Source organism: Saccoglossus kowalevskii, chromosome 6 (genome assembly GCF_978046115.1).
Source record: "Saccoglossus kowalevskii chromosome 6, keSacKowa6.1, whole genome shotgun sequence".
Lineage (NCBI taxonomy): Eukaryota > Metazoa > Hemichordata > Enteropneusta > Harrimaniidae > Saccoglossus > Saccoglossus kowalevskii.
Window position 1 is genome coordinate 30,223,143 of NC_140646.1, and position 22,766 is coordinate 30,245,908.

The 22,766-nt window shown below is 36.0% G+C and overlaps 1 protein-coding gene across 1 annotated transcript in view; it reads left to right on the plus strand.

Moving 5' to 3' along the window:
- Positions 1-22,766, plus strand: part of LOC102805502 (engulfment and cell motility protein 1-like) — a 37,528-nt gene that overhangs the window by 7,666 nt on the left and 7,096 nt on the right. Inside the window, exons 3-17 of the mRNA XM_085500352.1 lie at positions 218-387; positions 1,243-1,342; positions 2,575-2,666; positions 3,040-3,105; positions 4,978-5,056; positions 6,273-6,323; positions 6,739-6,855; positions 7,019-7,156; positions 7,870-7,977; positions 12,105-12,213; positions 12,485-12,627; positions 17,003-17,172; positions 19,828-19,943; positions 20,374-20,475; positions 20,692-20,759. Of these exons, the coding sequence (XP_085356478.1) occupies positions 218-387; positions 1,243-1,342; positions 2,575-2,666; positions 3,040-3,105; positions 4,978-5,056; positions 6,273-6,323; positions 6,739-6,855; positions 7,019-7,156; positions 7,870-7,977; positions 12,105-12,213; positions 12,485-12,627; positions 17,003-17,172; positions 19,828-19,943; positions 20,374-20,475; positions 20,692-20,759 (1,629 nt within the window). The remainder of the gene's footprint in view (positions 1-217; positions 388-1,242; positions 1,343-2,574; positions 2,667-3,039; positions 3,106-4,977; positions 5,057-6,272; positions 6,324-6,738; positions 6,856-7,018; positions 7,157-7,869; positions 7,978-12,104; positions 12,214-12,484; positions 12,628-17,002; positions 17,173-19,827; positions 19,944-20,373; positions 20,476-20,691; positions 20,760-22,766) is intronic.

The following is a 22,766-nucleotide window of genomic DNA, read 5'->3' on the forward strand; positions in this document are numbered from 1 at the left end:
TTGCTTACAATGAAGCTGTCTCAGCCAAGAGACTGCTTGTTTTCTATATTAAGTTACGTCTATTTCGTTCAAAATTAGCCTAGAAATTACAGAAAATATATACAAATTTACAAAGTGTTGCAACTCAGTTTGGGCGGGAAAACTTATTGCATTAATATGTAATAAATAATGTAATAAATAACAAGATTATTACTATTTGTCATGTTTTATATCGCAGGGAAAAGCTGCACAGGAAGTCTTTGAGAAAATTTCCGTTGGAAAAATGGAGGAAAAGAAAGATGCGTTAAAGCGATTGGCGAAACACTCATCTGATGTAACTTTTGCTGGTGAATTCATTTCGAGAAAAGGTGTTGAAATGCTTGTGGAAAGAGTAGAAAAAGGAACTGAGTAAGAACAACAATTTTAATACATGTTGAGAACAAATAATCTTGAATTTTTTTTTTTTTAGCTCCGCTGTTGACTTTGTCAAACGGAGCTATCATATGTGATTGTCTGTTAACCGTGTCAACTTTTTACTTATTCAACTTTTTCTTAAAAACTACAATCCTTATTGCTTTGATACTTGGTGTATATGTATTTTGGGCAGACCTCTCTCAGTGTTGTTCATTTCTTGATTAAATCTTCAATTCTCTAATTTTGATGAGTATTTTTGTCATTTTTGATAAAAAGTGATATTTTTGAGTTTTTGTTAAAAACAGCAAGTCTGATTGCTTTGATATTATACATATAGGTACCTCAGGTAGACCTCTCTCAGATTTGTTTGTGATGATATCTTCAATTACCTAATTTTGATGAATATTTGTTGTGCTTTTTTTTGTAAAAAGTGATATTTTTGACTTTTTGTTGAAAACAGCAAGTTTGATTGCTTTGTTACTATACATAGACCTTTCTGAGATTTGGTCATTTTCTAACAGCGTAGCTATCTTAGCCGAGGGGCTGCTCGTTGATTAGTCTACTCAGTAGACGAGTTTTCAGACGCAATTAAAACTGGTGTTGTGAGCAAATCTTGGTAGTATTCCTTTTTTAGTCTAACTAATGCAATGGAAAATTTCTGTCTGTACTACTGATTGAACAATAATGAGAAAACGAATTGATCACACCTTAGTCACTTTTAAACAGGCAGCAAAATACAATTAATTTATATTTAATCAACTATTTTGCTGATTATTTCTGTCACCAAGTGAGAATTTTAAAAGCAATTAATGTCACCTAATATTGTTTTTTTTTTCGTGCTGTTTTCAGAACTGGAGAAGTGTTGGCGTTTTCCTTGAAAGCATTCTTGGAATTAATGGATCATGGTATTGTATCATGGGATATATTATCGTCTACATTTGTTAAGCGGGTAAGAATTTGTTCATCCTTATCAAACTTACATAATTTTGGTTCAGGTCATGTCAGTACCAATATGCTTTTGTTCCCTAGGAGTTAGATGGAAGTTTTTTTTCCCCAAAAGATAGTAATATATTTGCATTGACTTTTGAATCTCTATCTAAAAAGATTTTCACAGCATTCCAGACTTGCAGCATTTCCAGACTCGCAGCATTCCCAGACTCACAGCATTCCCAGACTCACAGCATTCTCAGACTCGCAGCATTCACAGACTCAAATCATTCTCAGACTCACACCATTCCCATACTTGCAGCATTCCCAGACTTGATGCACTCCTAAAATTGCAGCATTCCCAGACTTGCAGCATTCCCAGACTTGCAGCATTCCCAGACTTGCAGCATTCCCAGACTTGTTGCATTCCCAGACTCGTAGCATTCTCAGACCCTCAGCATTCCCAGACTTGTAGTATTCCTAGAGTCACAGCATTCCCAGACTCACACCATTCCCATACTTGCAGCATTCCAAGACTTGATGCACTCCCAGACTTGATGCACTCCCGGACTTGCAGCATTCTCAGACTTGCTGCATTCCTAGACTTGTAGCATTCCTAGACTTGTAGCATTCCTAGAGTCACATCATTCCCAGACTTGAAGTAATCCAAGACTCACAGCATTCCCAGACTTGCAGCATTCCCAGACTTACAGCATTCCCAGACTTACAGCATTCCCAGACTTGCAGCATTCCCAGACTTACAGCATTACCAGACTTGCTGAATTACCAGACTTACAGCATTCCCAGACTCGCAGCATTCTCAGACTCGCAGCATTCTCAGACTCGCAGCATTCTCAGACTCACAGCATTCTCAGACTCACAGCATTCTCAGACTCGCAGCATTCTCAGACTCGCAGCATTCCCAGACTCGCAGCATTCCCAGACTCACAGCATTCCCAGACTCGCAGCATTCTCAGACTCGCAGCATTCTCAGACTCGCAGCATTCTCAGACTCACAGCATTCTCAGACTCGCAGCATTCTCAGACTCGCAGCATTCTCAGACTCACAGCATTCTCAGACTCGCAGCATTCTCAGACTCACAGCATTCCCAGACTCACAGCATTCCAAGACTCACAGCATTCTCAGCATTTTCTGATTCACAACATTTTCAGACTCACAGCATTCCCGGACTTGCAGCATTTCTCATCATGCTATAATGATGAAGTCATTATTCAGTATTTCTTACCTTACAGATCATTGGAATTGTTAACAATCGTAACTCAACAATTGATGCCACAATATTACAAAAATCTTTGGCTATTTTGGAATCTATCATATTGAATAGGTAAACATGAACTTCATAATTTTGACATGTCATGTGATGTTTGTATAATATGAGGTTATCACCTGATATCTCATGTTTGTGGAGCTGGTTGATAAGAGTGATGTCATTGGCTAGTTTTGTCTACAAATTGAAGGTGATTGGATAATACAGTTCATGACATCACAAGTGCACTAATTATGCATGGCATCTAAGTGTGTTTGCGCATTTGCTGTTACAGTTGCCATTGGTCGAAAAATTTACAGAAATAATGAAATTAAACTTTCAGTCTTCATAATTATGAGTTATTGTTATTGCACTATGTGAGTTATTGTTACTCAATCTGAAACAGTGATAAACTGATAAACTGTAATTAATTTGATGCGTTGTATTTCAGCTCTGATCTGTATCAAATTGCTTCCCAGGAAACCACTTTCAGCAATCTTATCCCTCATCTAAAAATGTAAGTAACATTATCAATTTTCTCAGTGGCATCACCCATGTTCTCAGTGACATCATCAATATTGCTCAGTGACATCACTAACTTTGCTCAGTGACATCACCAACTTTCTTACTGACATTATCTTGCTCTGTGACATCACTACCTTTGATCAGTGACATCACTACCTTTGATCAGTGACATCACTACCTTTGATCAGTGACATCACTACCTTTGATCAGTGACATCACTACCTTTGATCAGTGACATCACTACCTTTGATCAGTGACATCACTACCTTTGATCAGTGACATCACTACCTTTGATCAGTGACATCACTACCTTTGATCAGTGACATCATTACCTTTGATCAGTGACATCATTACCTTTGATCAGTGACATCACTACCTTTGATCAGTGACATCACTACCTTTGATCAGTGACATCATTACCTTTGATCAGTGACATCACTACCTTTGATCAGTGACATCACTACCTTTGATCAGTGACATCACTACCTTTGATCAGTGACATCATTACCTTTGATCAGTGACATCACTACCTTTGATCAGTGACATCACTACCTTTGATCAGTGACATCACTACCTTTGATCAGTGACATCATTACCTTTGATCAGTGACATCACTACCTTTGATCAGTGACATCATTACCTTTGATCAGTGACATCACTACCTTTGATCAGTGACATCACTACCTTTGATCAGTGACATCACTACCTTTGATCAGTGACATCATTACCTTTGATCAGTGACCTCACTACCTTTGATCAGTGACATCACTACCTTTGATCAGTGACATCACTACCTTTGATCAGTGACATCACTACCTTTGATCAGTGACATCACTACCTTTGATCAGTGACATCACTACCTTTGATCAGTGACATCACCACCTTTGATCAGTGACATCACTACCTTTGATCAGTGACATCATTACCTTTGATCAGTGACATCACTACCTTTGATCAGTGACATCACTACCTTTGATCAGTGACATCACTACCTTTGATCAGTGACATCACTACCTTTGATCAGTGACATCACTACCTTTGATCAGTGACATCACTACCTTTGATCAGTGACATCACTACCTTTGATCAGTGACATCACTACCTTTGATCAGTGACATCACTACCTTTGATCAGTGACATCACTACATTTGATCAGTGACATCACTACCTTTGATCAGTGACATCATTACCTTTGATCAGTGACATCACTACCTTTGATCAGTGACATCACTACCTTTGATCAGTGACATCATTACCTTTGATCAGTGACATCACTACCTTTGATCAGTGACATCACTACCTTTGATCAGTGACATCACTACCTTTGATCAGTGACATCATTACCTTTGATCAGTGACATCACTACCTTTGATCAGTGACATCACTACCTTTGATCAGTGACATCATTACCTTTGATCAGTGACATCACTACCTTTGATCAGTGACATCATTACCTTTGATCAGTGACATCACTACCTTTGATCAGTGACATCACTACCTTTGATCAGTGACATCACTACCTTTGATCAGTGACATCATTACCTTTGATCAGTGACATCACTACATTTGATCAGTGACATCACTACCTTTGATCAGTGACATCATTACCTTTGATCAGTGACATCACTACCTTTGATCAGTGACATCACTACCTTTGATCAGTGACATCACTACCTTTGATCAGTGACATCACTACCTTTGATCAGTGACATCACTACCTTTGATCAGTGACATCGCTACCTTTGATCAGTGCCATTCCCAACTTTTCTAAGTCACATCACAAACTTACTCAGTGACATCAAACAAAGAGGGAATAGGTCAAAATAACTAAACATTTTTTTTCATATAATTTTAATTGCCACAGGAATAACACTGAAGTTCAACAGAACTGCATAGCACTCATGAATGCTATGTGTATAAGGGCACCGGTAGAAAAGAAAAAGGTATACAGTACTCTTAATCTTAATGAATTTTATTTTGTATGACCAACACATTACTAATATAGCCATGGTAATTTGAATGAGTTTGCATGCATATCAATCAGAATCAATGTAAAAAGAAAGATAATTTTTGACTCTGATGTGTGGAGAAAACAATGGGAGTCTTTGCAGTTCAATAGTTTGTCTGCATGTGTGTGTATTTGTGACTGCCCGTTCCACTGATATCTCATGAACCATATGTTTGTTTTTGAACAAACTTGATGCATAGACGCTCTAGGCTAATGCACAGATTTGGTTAGGTTTTTGGTTGAATCCATGCATATTAATTACCTAATTTGCATGATAATTAGCTATTTTTTAGCTGTTGATTCATGACTGCTCCACTGATATCTAAAGAACTATTCATTGCATTTTGATGAAACTTGGTTCATAGATACTCTAGGACAATGCGCAGACTGATTAATTTTGTGCAAAAATCCATTCATAATAATACCTATTACTAGTATTATTAATAACTTTCCCACTGATATCTCGCGTACTATTCATAACATTTCAATGAAATTTCGTACATAGATGCTCTAGTACTATGGATATACCTTATTAGTTTTGAATAAAAATCTGTGCATATTAATCACCTAATTTGCATAATGATTAGTCAATTTTCATTTTTTCCGCTAATCATCATATTACAATGAAACTTGGTACATAATTATCATAGGACAATGCAGACATGATACGTTTTGGGTCAATGTGTGTGCATATTAATTACCTGATTGGCATAAAGAAAGAATCACATTTTGATGAAACTTGATCTGTTTTTACAGATGTAACCTAACTTTTTAAACTCAAACCAATTATAGACAAAATGAGGAATGGCAGTAAAGATCAAGTAGAGCTAAAAATTGTTTACGTGGAATAGCTTTTAACAGTAAAAAAATGGATTGTCAGCCTCAGATTCTCAGCTGTAGTAATTATTATTACCTAGCTTATTTGATATACGATATCCAGTACCGGTATTAGGTATTTGATTGTTTTGCAAACACATATAATTTTGCAAATTATGTTATAAAAAATGATCATAAAATAATTAAAAAATTGATTGAAAAATTGGTTTCTGTATTTATGTATTTATAGATTGGAGTCCATTTGTTTGAATAAGAATGACAGTTAAGACAAATAACAGTAAGATTTAAAATTGTTTCTCTTATTTTTTTTACAGAAATTAAAAGCTGAACTGTCTTCCAGAGAAGTCAGAACTGTCCTCTTAGAGGTGAGGAGTATATGTAACATGAACTAAACAAATGGAAAAGCAACATGTCTGACCCAAGTGCCCACATCTTCCAGTGTTACTAAATGAAAAAACATGTCAAAAGTTGTACACTTAAGGGGTCTTGTGAGGTTCATTGTAATATACAAGCAACACCATATACTGTATATGCATGCGCTATGTAAATTACAGGAGTGTTTCTATGTTTAGATTAAGTAATATTTTAATGTTTCAGTATACGTATACAATTTTTCATCTATATGCAATTCTATTAGTATGCGTCTGTAATAGAGTGAATATGGTAGATGTTAGCAATTAGCAATTTTTTTCAGGTTTTGTCCGAATTTCTTCAAACTTTGTCGATTTTCCAATCTTTTGTTTGCACACTTGTTCACTCTGTCTTTCTTTACTATAACAGAAAGTAGTACGGGTACCGGAAGTTGGTGCCGAGATGGCACACCAATTGTATGTCTTCCAGCAGTTGACCTTTAACCTTTTAGAAGCCCGATTGATGACCAAAGTAGACACCGAACAGGTAAAATTAAAATATTATTACTTACTTTATCTCAGTTGTATCCATTAATGTATCATTTGCATTATACCATATTAGGGAATTTAATTTCCATATATGGACGACATTTTTTTTTTTTGTAATTTGTATTTATATTAGTAACAGTTGATATTAACTTTTTCTTTAGCAATCTCAGAGACAGTTGGTTATACAGTCAATAAATGAACTACGTAAACTGGCTTTTGAAATTGAACCTGAAACAGAACAAGTCCGGGGAAGACTGGCTCAGAAATGTATGGAAGACTACAAAAAACTGGGTTTTACGGTAAGACAACTGATTTTTGCCTTATCTGTATCATGGCTGGTTTGCTCCTCAATTTTGCTAAATTTTGATACTTAAAAAGTCCAGAAATGTTTGTCGGAGATGAGAAGGGTCATTTCATCCAAGCTTTATATCAGGATCATGCTTATTTGATAACATTTGCAAGTCATCTCTTTGTCAAGATTAGAACAAAAGTCGCCGAATGGCAGCCATTTTGTTTTTATTCATGTCCCTGCCAATTCCTCACTAGTATATTGCCCGATTCAGTTGAAAGTTTGCATACAGGTACTATACACATAGGTAATACCACAGGCTGTGTAATTTTGTGTGACTTGGTCAAATTAGCAGTCACTTTGTTTCTTGCAAATGAACAGCTTTTTTTTATCAAGATCACACATATCTGGTAACCAGGTGCACATTGTATTTTTTTTGTTTTTGTAGAACAAAAGCAACCAAGGATAATTTGTTTTCATGGTATTAATGCTAGTTTCTCTCTCTGTATCTATGATTATAATCACTACATTTTGTCAGTCTACCCACTTCCAGTTGTACTGCATTAAAATACATTAACATTAATTAAAGTACATTAAAGTACATTAACGGTACTCTCAGTGACAAAAATATGACTGTTTTGTAGTTTGATTTGCTTGTTTGTTTTCATCGATATTCAGTGCATGACAGAAAACTTGATATTGAATTTGTTTACTTTCTTTCAGAATTATAACACTAATATTATGCTAGATCTCTCTGAAACACCCCCTGGAATGTTAGCTTTAGATGATATGATATATTTTGCCAAACAACACACGGAAATTTACACAAAGGTGAGTCATTCTTGCATTGTGAACGGTGCAAGAATTGTATCAGGTTTTGTGTTGTAGTCCACGGGTTTGTGTTACGTCTGTCGGGTGTGCATATCACTGTGTAGCATTATTATTGTGCGATAAGCACTGTTATTATTAATAAATATGTTTATTCCATACTACAAAGTATAATTAACTTTTATTAAAACAATGAAAACTATGCTCGTATAGTGAGCTAGATTGTCATAGATGAGACCTCATTGTGAACAAGTTTGTCAAAAAATAAATGAACTAAGTTAGTTAATTAACGTGCAAGGGTCATCCATCACCTGCGAGAATTCAGTCCAAGCGATTGTAACAACACACGCTAAGATTGCAAAGGCTTATGGGTAGACGCTTCGTTTGTAAACAATGACACACTCTGGCCACCTGACGCATGTGTAGGTGACGACTCCCTCGCTTTAAAGTTGTTGAAAATTGCATACTTTGGCATGCTCATTATTATTCATAAAGTATCTCAAAGTCACATCCATGAAACTGACACACCCATAACACTACGTATACATTCATGCATGTAGTAGTGTTGTGATGTCTATAGTGGATGCAGTTTGCTATGCATGTAGTAGTGTTGTGATGTCTATAGTGGATGCAGTTTGCTATGCATGTAGTAGTGTTGTGATGTCTATAGTGGATGCAGTTTGCTATGCATGTAGTAGTGTTGTGATGTCTATAGTGGATGCAGTTTGCTATGCATGTAGTAGTGTTGTGATGTCTATAGTGGATGTAGTTTGCTATTCATGTAGTAGTGTTGTGATGTCTATAGTGGATGCAGTTTGCTATGCATGTAGTAGTGTTGTGATGTCTATAGCGGATGCAGTTTGCTATGCATGTAGTAGTGTTGTGATGTCTATAGTGGATGCAGTTTGCTATGCATGTAGTAGTGTTGTGATGTCTATAGTGGATGCAGTTTGCTATGCATGTAGTAGTGTTGTGATGTCTATAGTGGATGCAGTTTGCTATGCATGTAGTAGTGTTGTGATGTCTATAGTGGATGCAGTTTGCTATGCATGTAGTAGTGTTGTGATGTCTATAGTGGATGTAGTTTGCTATTCATGTAGTAGTGTTGTGATGTCTATAGTGGATGCAGTTTGCTATGCATGTAGTAGTGTTGTGATGTCTATAGTGGATGCAGTTTGCTATGCATGTAGTAGTGTTGTGATGTCTATAGTGGATGCAGTTTGCTATGCATGTAGTAGTGTTGTGATGTCTATAGCGGATGCAGTTTGCTATGCATGTAGTAGTGTTGTGATGTCTATAGTGGATGCAGTTTGCTATGCATGTAGTAGTGTTGTGATGTCTATAGTGGATGCAGTTTGCTATGCATGTAGTAGTGTTGTGATGTCTATAGCCGATGCAGTTAGCTATGCATGTAGTAGTGTTGTGATGTCTATAGTGGATGTAGTTTGCTATTCATGTAGTAGTGTTGTGATGTCTATAGTGGATGCAGTTTGCTATGCATGTAGTAGTGTTGTGATGTCTATAGTGGATGCAGTTTGCTATGCATGTAGTAGTGTTGTGATGTCTATAGTGGATGCAGTTTGCTATGCATGTAGTAGTGTTGTGATGTCTATAGCGGATGCAGTTTGCTATGCATGTAGTAGTGTTGTGATGTCTATAGCGGATGCAGTTAGCTATGCATGTAGTAGTGTTGTGATGTCTATAGTGGATGTAGTTTGCTATTCATGTAGTAGTGTTGTGATGTCTATAGTGGATGCAGTTTGCTATGCATGTAGTAGTGTTGTGATGTCTATAGTGGATGTAGTTTGCTATTCATGTAGTAGTGTTGTGATGTCTATAGTGGATGCAGTTTGCTATGCATGTAGTAGTGTTGTGATGTCTATAGTGGATGCAGTTTGCTATGCATGTAGTAGTGTTGTGATGTCTATAGTGGATGCAGTTTGCTATGCATGTAGTAGTGTTGTGATGTCTATAGCGGATGCAGTTTGCTATGCATGTAGTAGTGTTGTGATGTCTATAGTGGATGCAGTTTGCTATGCATGTAGTAGTGTTGTGATGTCTATAGTGGATGCAGTTTGCTATGCATGTAGTAGTGTTGTAATGTCTATAGCGGATGCAGTTTGCTATGCATGTAGTAGTGTTGTGATGTCTATAGCGGATGCAGTTTGCTATGCATGTAGTAGTGTTGTGATGTCTATAGTGGATGTAGTTTGCTATTCATGTAGTAGTGTTGTGATGTCTATAGTGGATGCAGTTTGCTATGCATGTAGTAGTGTTGTGATGTCTATAGTGGATGCAGTTTGCTATGCATGTAGTAGTGTTGTGATGTCTATAGTGGATGCAGTTTGCTATGCATGTAGTAGTGTTGTGATGTCTATAGTGGATGCAGTTTGCTATGCATGTAGTAGTGTTGTGATGTCTATAGTGGATGTAGTTTGCTATTCATGTAGTAGTGTTGTGATGTCTATAGTGGATGCAGTTTGCTATGCATGTAGTAGTGTTGTGATGTCTATAGCGGATGCAGTTTGCTATGCATGTAGTAGTGTTGTGATGTCTATAGCGGATGCAGTTTGCTATGCATGTAGTAGTGTTGTGATGTCTATAGTGGATGCAGTTTGCTATGCATGTAGTAGTGTTGTGATGTCTATAGTGGATGCAGTTTGCTATGCATGTAGTAGTGTTGTGATGTCTATAGTGGATGCAGTTTGCTATGCATGTAGTAGTGTTGTGATGTCTATAGTGGATGTAGTTTGCTATTCATGTAGTAGTGTTGTGATGTCTATAGTGGATGCAGTTTGCTATGCATGTAGTAGTGTTGTGATGTCTATAGCGGATGCAGTTTGCTATGCATGTAGTAGTGTTGTGATGTCTATAGTGGATGCAGTTTGCTATGCATGTAGTAGTGTTGTGATGTCTATAGTGGATGCAGTTTGCTATGCATGTAGTAGTGTTGTGATGTCTATAGTGGATGCAGTTTGCTATGCATGTAGTAGTGTTGTGATGTCTATAGTGGATGCAGTTTGCTATGCATGTAGTAGTGTTGTGATGTCTATAGTGGATGTAGTTTGCTATTCATGTAGTAGTGTTGTGATGTCTATAGTGGATGCAGTTTGCTATGCATGTAGTAGTGTTGTGATGTCTATAGTGGATGCAGTTTGCTATGCATGTAGTAGTGTTGTGATGTCTATAGTGGATGCAGTTTGCTATGCATGTAGTAGTGTTGTGATGTCTATAGCGGATGCAGTTTGCTATGCATGTAGTAGTGTTGTGATGTCTATAGTGGATGCAGTTTGCTATGCATGTAGTAGTGTTGTGATGTCTATAGTGGATGCAGTTTGCTATGCATGTAGTAGTGTTGTAATGTCTATAGCGGATGCAGTTTGCTATGCATGTAGTAGTGTTGTGATGTCTATAGCGGATGCAGTTTGCTATGCATGTAGTAGTGTTGTGATGTCTATAGCGGATGCAGTTAGCTATGCATGTAGTAGTGTTGTGATGTCTATAGTGGATGTAGTTTGCTATTCATGTAGTAGTGTTGTGATGTCTATAGTGGATGCAGTTTGCTATGCATGTAGTAGTGTTGTGATGTCTATAGTGGATGCAGTTTGCTATGCATGTAGTAGTGTTGTGATGTCTATAGTGGATGTAGTTTGCTATGCATGTAGTAGTGTTGTGATGTCTATAGTGGATGCAGTTTGCTATGCATGTAGTAGTGTTGTGATGTCTATAGTGGATGCAGTTTGCTATGCATGTAGTAGTGTTGTGATGTCTATAGTGGATGCAGTTTGCTATGCATGTAGTAGTGTTGTGATGTCTATAGTGGATGCAGTTTGCTATGCATGGATTGAGATTGTGAATGGGTCACAATAGGATTCAGCAGTTTAAAGGTACAAAAGTAAGTTGTTGAAAATTGACCAAAGCTTTTAGCAGACATCCAAAACAGAACCCTATGTACATGAAAGTATCCAACAGGCAACCAAGTGCTAAAATTTTTACCATATTTGGAAACACACTGGTACAACGTTTATATTTGGGAGTATACCTCCGTGATCTTAGTCTTGTTAAATATTTTATGGTTAAGTAATTTTTATTTATTATGCAGTCATAGATATCTTATATTATTTATTCAGACTGTTTTAGAGAACTCATGCAGAGTGGATGAACAAGCGTGTCCATTTGTGAAGACGTGTTTGGAGCTGACCAAGATGCTGTGTGATATTTTGAAAGTTGGCGAACAGCGTAAGTTTCTTTGGTATTTGGTTTTGAGAAGTTTAACTGTAGCTGTTCACTGAATCAAGCACTTGTGTTTAGCTTTATACACAGGTTTCACTGTATTTGTAATGCACTTATCTAAATTTCTTTCACACACTCAAATCCTTACATGACAGTGTTGTCATTGCTTTGCATAACCCGGATGGCTGTTACAACAAACAATATTACTCCCCATATTTATACAGAAGTTTTCTTTGATACTATGGAATAATACAAACACTCTGTTCTATTCTAACAGCTTCTGAAACAGGCCAAGATTTTTATCCAATGTTTTTTACTTGTGATAATGCATTTGAAGAATTTTTTTGTATCTGTGTACAATTACTGAATAAAACATGGAAAGAAATGAGGGCCAGAAATACAGTTGAAGATTTTGTTAAGGTAATTAATGTTATCCATTTTCGTGAATTTCTAAAATTTTCATTCATGTACACTTTACCGTCTGAGAGCTTCCACAGATCACCATCATCATTTATTTTTGAGGTCATTTTGAATGTGAGTGTTGAGAATGAATAGATGAGACGCGTTTATTAGTCCCCGTTCGGACGCAGTCTGAAAACGGGGACTTATGTTTTGACCTCCGTGTGTCTGTGCTTGTGTGTGTGTGTGCATGCGTGCGTTCGGACCTGTATCTTAGAAATGCCTGAACCAATCATGATCAAACTTCACACATACATTATACATGATATTATACATATGCACGTCAATTTGTTTCACGATCTGATTCAAGATGGCCGAATGGCGGTCATTTTTGTGCTAAAAATCATCAAAATCAAGCATTTCTCGGCTGTTTACAGATGGATTTTGTTCAAACTTGGTATATACATTAGACATTATGATGCAAATAATTTTGTTTTTCAGATAAGATTCAAAATGGCCGACTGGCGGCCATTTTGTATTAATGAATGTGGTTCTCGTGCCATATATCTGACTTTTTTATAAAAGATTTATTACTTTGTCAATATACATATGTTTTTTATAATGTCATTTCATCGTAATATATTTTCACAAGAGCACATTGCTTGGCTAAAATATTTTGTTACATGTGCTCAGCAAACTATAGTTGGTCACATGGGGTCAATGATACATTGTCCCTGAGAACCACCATAGCATCATCCCACTAATATTCTGGTAAACATGCAAGACCTTATTGAAGAGTTTTGTTAAACAAGTTCAGTCATGTATACACTGTCACATGAGAACACAGCTACATTGTAAATGCCACTATCACACCATTGCTTCAGACCCTTTTTCTATACTGGTTAGATTACCCGTATGTACTGTTCATTTTCTCATAAATGTTCTTTTCAACAAAAAGGTATTTTTCCCAGTCCCTCTCATTCTACACATGCCACATCGTCAATGTGTATTTCTGCTTGATTCCTTTTCAAATGGAATTTAATTTCAAAAGACATCTTCGTTTAATACATTGTTGACTCTCTCCCAGTTCATAAGTATGTTCAACATAGTTTGTTCAATTGATGACTAAACACAGCTCAATGCCAGTAAGATTATTAGGGTGATGGTACAACAGCATTTGATTGCTTAAATCAATCCCTTAGCAATATTTATTGCAGACTTGCGAACATTTAATGGATACCATAGTTACCAGTGCCAGGGCCTTTCATACATAGACTTGTATTGTGTTATGTGTGTCACATCTACTGCTGTCTTAAAATACGCAGTCGTAATTTTGCGAAATATCATCCTGTATCTTCGTGTAACATCTACTTGGCTATTGATGATGATTATGTTACAGATCAAGTGGTACATTGTGAGGGGCTGCATTCTTAAGATCCTTCATACATGGCAGTAGACCTGCATGGCATAGCAACTTTGCAAACTTATCAGTGTAGTAAAAATAATTGAATAATGGCCCACTCATAAAATAAGAATCCATGTGTCCAATACAGAATCTTAATTTAGCTAAATTGTCAACTATTTCATTTTGAAAATATACTTTCTGTTAAATTCACTACATCTTAAATTAGCTAAGCTAACGTACATGCTAGCTAAATATCTCAGAAATGCCACAAATGTGTTTATGGATGCAAATACTGTGTTGCCAAACTCAATGCATATACGGAATTCCTTGTGTTCTCAACATCTTGGCAGGTTCCAGCACAGGTTTGCAAGTAATCCATCCCAGGATGCTTCACCCCCTGAGCCAGTGTGTACAGAATATGTACCGATGGGAAAATCCTGTACCTGATATAACCCCTACAAACAACACACTGTATTGAGCGACACCTCCCTAACAGGCCGCTGGCAAGGAACCCAGTGAAGGCAATTACAATACAGACAGTAGCATAATCTCTACGAGCAGGGATGATATGCTCCTATCTTGTAGCCAAGTCTACACGAACTTGGTTTTAGTATCAAAATTCAGGTGAACTAAAGCCAGTACTAGAATTATCACCACTTAGTCAACATAAAATCATTTAAGATTAGCAGAAGGAATGATATACTCCTATCCTGTAGCTGGGCCTGGTTTCTACAGGAACTTGTTTCTAATGTCAAAATTCAGGCAAGCTAATACCAATGGTAGAATTTTCACCCCTCAGTCAACCTAAAGTCGTTCAAGATGGACAGTGAATGAGTTATCAACCAGTATGTCAAACACGATACTTGGCAGCCCTTGACCTCAAAGGCGCATACCTACACATACCAATGCACCAAGCAAGCCAACCTCTGTTGAGGTTTGTGGTAGAAGGAATGATGCACCCGTTTCAACTACTTTCGTTCAGCCTCTGCTTGACATCATTGGTGTTTACAAGGATATGCAAGGTGCTGGACATCTGGTTTCTCCACCATCAACTTAAGGAGACTCTAGACGAACTCTTATAGTACAACAAAGGCAGGTTGCAGATAGAGACACCCCAAAACTTGGGAATGAATGTATTTCGTTCCTTGGTCAAATATCGCAACAGCCAGTGACCATACTGATGAAACATGGATCATCATTCAGTTAGCCAAACAGATCAACTAGAAGGAGTTGCAAATGGCTTTCTTGACCTTTCTTCCAAATTTCTAGGTAAACAGGTATTGGTGAAGTGCGACAACGTCTCAACAGCGACCTACATGTAGCTCAACAAGGATGGGGCATGAGGTCATAACTGACACACTATCATGAACATGTGTTAAAGATGGAGGCAAAATGACTTTATATCATCTTTGCAAATACCTCATCATTTCTGGTAGCAGTTTACATTATTTGTAAATTCATCATCTCTTATCTCTTACATTATCTTATATCGTATTAAAAAATAAATTATGCATCAGTTTAAAAAGAGCCACTCACAAATTATAATTTCTGGTTTTAGCCAAAATATTATGAAAATGCTCCAGACCAGACATTTTTTTTTTATTATCACTGGTACAATATTATTCAAATTTTAATAATTAGAAAATTCTGATATGTTATGTAATTTTGAACAATTAATTCAGATTACTACACCATTTTCGCTTGTACAAAAAAATCAGGTTCATTTTAGGAAATATAATAATCTTAAAAAGTTGTTGTCATGGTAACCATTAAGTTATTACTATGTGTAGCTGTCCAGAAATCAGAGCTTATAATTTATAACTCTATTTTGGTGCAGCATGTATACATAATTAATGCTTTCCATCAGCTGGCCAGTTACTGCGCTAACATTTCTCCTGGTTGCCATGACAACACTTCCTCCTCATTATACACAAATTAGATCAAAGGTTCCTGGTTTTTATTCCAATTTTGCATTTTGTCACAAGTTGTATGTGTGGGAACTGCTTCTGCTTGGTTTGGTGGTGACAATTCCTCCGTTTTTTACTTGCTAAATGTTGTCAAATTGTCATTGGGAAAACAAAATAGATTCGAGAATTCAGAATTGAATATATAATGAACACAATTGATAAGGTAAGTCGTCAGTGAGTGACATGTGTAAATGTTTGAAAATTTATTTAAGTTTTGAATAATTTTGAAGATTTTCTACCAAATGGCACAAAATTGAATCTGTGTGAATCAATACAGCCAGTTCACCAACTCAGATTTATTACATGGCATTTCTACTCTTCGAAAAATTGGAGGAAGAAATATCTAAGCAAAAGACAGGTAGTCTGTGTAGCTCAAATGTAAATGTATAGTAAAAAGCAAAGTTATTAAACACAGTAGTGAATACACTATTCAAATTTCAATACCAAAACTCATTAAAAGGTGTGATATTCCACTTATACATGTACCTTAATCCATTCAATGCCAAAGTCAACTGCAGGTACCGTTCACAAAATAGTTCTATTTAAAGTTTGTTATTTCCCACACAGAAATTTTTGAATCGAAAACCAGAAAAATGTCACATTTTGTTACTTTTGTCCAATATTAAAATTGAATTCAGTGAAAATTACAGAAATTGTGAACCAATTCACCCTTTATTTGACGTTAAAAGGATTAAAAGAACTTAGTTTTGATTATTAAGATGTATTTTGACAGTGATCAACCATCAAATTAGGGAGGGTTGGGGGGGGGGGCACTCGCAGTAAAATCAATTAACCTATAGGACCAAATTGTAAACTGCACAGTCAATTGCATTCTAAGTTTAGTACGATTGAGTAATTTTAAACTGTTCCTGAAACACATGAAAGCTGACTGCTTTCAAGGGCATGGTTATAGTTTCACTCTATTAAATATGTTAGTTTTCATGAAAAAAAAACGTTACACGCACACATATATATATCATGATGCTACCAGTGCCATCTTTCATTGATTTCATTTATTTCATAGGTTATGAGTACAGTAAGAGAACAGATCACAAGAACTCTGAATATAAAACCATCAACAATGGAAAAGTTTAAAAATGAGATATTTGGACTGAGCTACAACAAAATAGTTCAGCTCAGGGAGCAGGAAAGAATGGAAAAGGCTGAATGGGATTCCCAAGCTAAACCTGTCTTGTAAGTGTTGCATATAGAAACGTTATTCTAACGTTTATTTTTATTTAAATGGAAGTCACTTGAGAAATATATTTTTACCTTGTCCATATCGTAGATGAATATCATTTTATAGGCGGAAAAATCATTTGTCCTTGTTGAGTTGTTGTTGTTAACTCAAACAGTTTTTATTTTTTTCAAATTTGGGTATTATTTTAACCAGCTAAGGATCTCAGCTAAGTTTAATTTTGTTGTGCATTCTTATCTATATTTTTGAGGGTTTTGGTTAAATTTCATTTAGAATTGTTTTCTTGTGGTTACAATAATTCAAACTATTATTATTTATTTTATTATTTTATTGAACTGAAATAAAACATTGGACAGAGTGAAAACATTTATATTGATATTACTGATACACTGGGTTTATTAAAGCTAACTTGGTTTGATATAAAATATTCATTAATGCCAATTGCAGGCCAATCACAAGCCTTAGCGAATGAACACCATCTGTATTGAACTTGCCATGGTCATTTAACTTATCCTTTGCACTGACTTGTACTTTGATAAGCAATAATGGTGTACTTGCACACATTTTAATTTCAGCAAACAAATCACTGTAATTTTAAACATTTTTAACAAATTTGATTTGATCTATTTGTTGCATTCGTGGCAGTAAATCAGCCAATGATTAAAGAAACCCTGCAGCGTTACCAAATGGTTTCAACAGCCAATGAAATCATCTTTTTTGGATTTGAATGTTTTATAAATGTTCAAAAAGCCTTTTTGAAACCCAGTGTGATAACAATTTGTGCAAAACCCTCTGGCCCTACCTACCTCTGTTGTTAAAAGGGAAACCCTGGAAGTAGACATTAAAAATTTATGTTGTTCTGGTGTGTACATGTATATCTGTTTTGGCCAAGTTCGAATTTTCATACAATTTTTGGAAAAAAAAGATGTTTTCCCTAGACTATGTTTTAAGTATACTGCATTATATATAGTTAAAACAAAAAGTATTTGAACTTTTGTCAGCTGTTCAACATCTATAAAAACCAGAAAGACAATTATAAGACAATGTGAACCTCGGAAATTATTCTGTTAGTCCGAATTTTAAATGCGCGCGAGCGAGCAGGTGGGCGGTGATATTTCGGGGTTTGCGCGGTCGAAAAAAAAAGCGGAAATTGTACGGTTGAATTCAACAAGCGGTCGCAAAAGCGAGAGAAAAAGGTGATTGGAAAGCGGAAGCGGGCGGGAGGTTGTGCGAAAGGAGTACTGTAACTTTGCACAACTTTTTTTTAAATCGTTTTATTTTCCAAGTCAATATTCTATTTTACTAATACATTTTTTTTTTCTAACGCAATGGCAAAGAAAAGAAAGAAAGCGTTGACAGACGAGGCAAAGAAAAATCTGCCACTCAGTGTCGCACTCTGACACAGCAATTTTTTTTCAAACATCGGCCATTTTGTTTCACCATGAAAACCGTTTTATTAGATGTCTTATCTGAGACACTTGAAGGATTAGCTTGTTTGTAAACTGTCAGCGTGTACAGTGGAGCAGTAATGTTTGTCAGAGGATTATCCCTCGTTGTTCGTTTGCATAACAATGGAAAACCCGAACGTTCCTGGAGTACGGACTCAAATGCCAGCAGTTTTCTTCATTTTTCACGCTCGAGCTTGAAATTATTCATTATCTGACACTCTTTATGAGTTCTATGATATCAGTGGTTAATATGTTTGGCCATTTTTAGTGTATATTTATAATAATGCAGCAAATCTACTGTGTTTTATTAACCAAAACTGTTTTTCGCGTTTTTCTCAAGTTGAAGTTTTGATCGAGAACGACTCATTGGGACCGCCGCCAAATCAAGTGCGTTCGGACTAGGACATTCAAACTCGCAGTTATCGTTCAAAAGATAATGATGGTGCGAAATATGTCTGGGTTTTTAAAGAAAATGCTTTGTCACAGAATAATAGTCTGTTAAAGGTGCCAAGTATGAAATAATTTGGGGACAAAAAAACAAACCTGCATAGAAATCGGAATAATAGGTCTTTTGATTATCGGAGACGCATTTCAATGGACTTGATTACGGACAATGCATAACTTAAATTTTACCAGGAAATTCCGCAGTGTGCTCTCGCAATCGCGTACTTAGTCATTTTTACAAGGTTCGCCATTTTTGATGTCACGTGATAATTATGTAAACAATGTTTGTCCAGTTTGTGCGAACTTGCACCTCTATACTTAGTCTTTTGATATATATAACCTAAATTACTGTTCTGAACGAGACAACAGACAGAGAATGTTTTATTTAAAAACGTCACAAAACCTTCTCGCTACCTTAATGTGACTTGGACCCCTTAGGTTGGGATAATTTGTGACCTTGTTACATGTATGTGTGCATATTAAATATTCAAGACTGTTATTGGTCTAAGGGGGCTTAATTCTTTTGTGACTTCATTAACTATTTACATATTTAATTCTAGGCTTGTTAAGAAATGGAGTTTTTATTCTCCTGTGGTATGAACCCTTAGGTTTGAATATTTTGTGATCTCATTATCTATGCACATAACTAATTCCTTGCTGTCTATTAAGACTTATGGTTTCAATTCTAGTTCAACATTGACGTTTTTGTTGGCTGCTTCCTGTCATCTTGAATATTATGTTGTTTTATGTATATTGCAGAGAACTAAGAGAACAGCTCAAGCCATCCATAACTGAGTTGATCAAGGAACACAGACTGTCATGTCTAGTGGAAGGTACACAATTCAACAAATTTGGCGGTCGTGGTAGAGTCAAAGGTAGGGTCATTCTTCCAGATGTTATGTGATAATGTATGAACAACGATAGGATAAAATCATTGGAACCATGACTCTTTATTTTCATTCATGCCATTTCTAAACTTGAAATTGGAGTGATTTGCAATGTTCTTAAGAACCTTATACACACGTTGTGTGTGGAGTGTAACGTTTGATGCCGTAATTTTTCTGTTCACATTTTGATGCAACCTTTTTATATATTTCTCTAAATTTTTTAATTTTGGACCAAATATACATAATTTCTCATTGACTATGAGTCTCAATCAAAATTGTTGATGAAATATTTAAAATGTTTTGTTGGTTTATTTTGTGAAAGGTGACACTAGTTGGCTTCGGTGATCAGAGTTTCAGTTTTAAATTATATATGGTGGTTTTACAACAATATATGGTGTTTTTTTATCTCTAAATTTAGATAAATATTGGTACTGCCGATTGTCTCCCAATCATAAAATTATTCATTACGGTGATATTGATGGAAATCAACAACCACCTATTGAGTCCCTGCCATGTAAACGTAAGTTATTTAATTCAATGTTTTTATAGTGAAGCATTAAATTATGTAAACCACTTAAAGTTTTAAAGAGATGGTGGTTTAGCTGGAAACTACAGTGCTAGGTATGACACATAATTTTTCATTCATTATTTATTACCTAGTTTTACCATGGGCAAGGTTTTATTAGTTGTGCTATGTTATTATGCTAACATTGTTCTATTTGTCTATTATCAATAGTGCCTGTGTCACATATACAAAGTCTGGTGACCGGAAAGGACTGCCCTCACATGAAAGATGCTAAAAAGGTACATGTATTATCAGTCAATAAATCAAATATTTGATATTAAACTGTTTATAAAATATGATCAGAGATGAAATGCAGCAGACTTTGAGCAAGCCTTAATTTATTGACTTATTTACATGAATTACATGACATTTTACTGTACAGCAATATGCAGGAATCGAGTCAGTTCACCAAATGATCTAAATGTTAATGGACACATTTTGACAATAAACACTAGTGTTCTTGATACAGTTTGACATTTGAGCCTACGGTAGTCTTGATGGACACATTTTGACTTGACCCTAGTCTTAATGGGCACATTTTGAAAATTGACCCTGGTTGTAATGGTCACAATTTAACATTTGACCCTAGTGTTATTGATAGAGTTTGACATTTGACCTTAGTCTTGATGGACACATTTTGAAAATTGACCCTGGTTGTAATGGTCACACTTTGACATTTGACCCTAGTGTTATTGATAGAGTTTGACATTTGACCCTGGTTGTAATGGTCACACTTTGACATTTGACCCTAGTGTTATTGATACAGTTTGACATTTGACACTAGTCTTGATGAACACATTTTGACTTGACCCTAGTCTTAATGGACACATTTTGAAAATTGACCCTGGTTGTAATGGTCATACATTGACATTTGACCCTAGTGTTATTGATAGAGTTTGACATTTGACACTAGTCTTGATGGACACATTTTGACTTGACCCTAGTCTTAATGGACACATTTTGAAAATTGACCCTGGTTGTAATGGTCACACTTTGACATTTGACCCTAGTATTATTGATAGAGTTTGACATTTGACACTAGTCTTGATGGACACATTCTGACTTGACCCTAGTCTTAATGGACACATTTTGGAAAATTGATCCTGGTTGTAATGGTCACATTTTGACATTTGACCCTAGTATTATTGATACAGTTTGACATTTGACACTAGTCTTGATGGACACATTTTTGAAAATTGATCCTGGTCGTAGTGGACACATTTTGACATTTGACCCAAGTGTTATTGATACAGTTTGACATTTGATCCTAGTCTTAATTGACACATTTTGACATTTGACCCTAGTGTTATTGATACAGTTTGACATTTGACCCTAGTCTTTATGGACACTTTTTGACATTTGACACTAGTCTTGATGGACACATTTTGACTTGACCCTAGTCTTAAAGGACATATTTTGAAAATTGGCCCTGGTTGTAATGGTCATACATTGACATTTGACCCTAGTGTTATTGATAGAGTTTGACATTTGACCCTAGTCTTAATGGACACATTTTTGAAAATTGATCCTGGTCGTAATGGACACATTTTGACATTTGACCCAAGTGTTATTGATACAGTTTGACATTTGACCCTAGTCTTAATGGACACATTTTGACATTTGACCCTAGTGTTATTGATACAGTTTGACATTTGACCCTAGTCTTAATGGACACATTTTTGAAAATTGATCCTGGTTGTAATGGACACATTTTGACATTTGACCCAAGTGTTATTGATACAGTTTGACATTTGACCCTAGTCTTAATGGACACATTTTGACATTTGACCCAAGTGTTATTGATACAGTTTGACATTTGATCCTAGTCTTAATTGACACATTTTGACTTGACCCTAGTCTTAAAGGACACATTTTGAAAATTGGCCCTGGTTGTAATGGTCATACATTGACATTTGACCCTAGTGTTATTGATAGTTTGACATTTGACCCTAGTCTTAATGGACACATTTTTGAAAATTGATCCTGGTCGTAATGGACACATTTTGACATTTGACCCAAGTGTTATTGATACAGTTTGACATTTGACCCTAGTCTTAATGGACACATTTTGACATTTGACCCTAGTGTTATTGATACAGTTTGACATTTGACCCTAGTCTTAATGGACACATTTTTGAAAATTGATCCTGGTTGTAATGGACACATTTTGACATTTGACCCAAGTGTTATTGATACAGTTTGACATTTGATCCTAGTCTTAATTGACACATTTTGACTTGACCCTA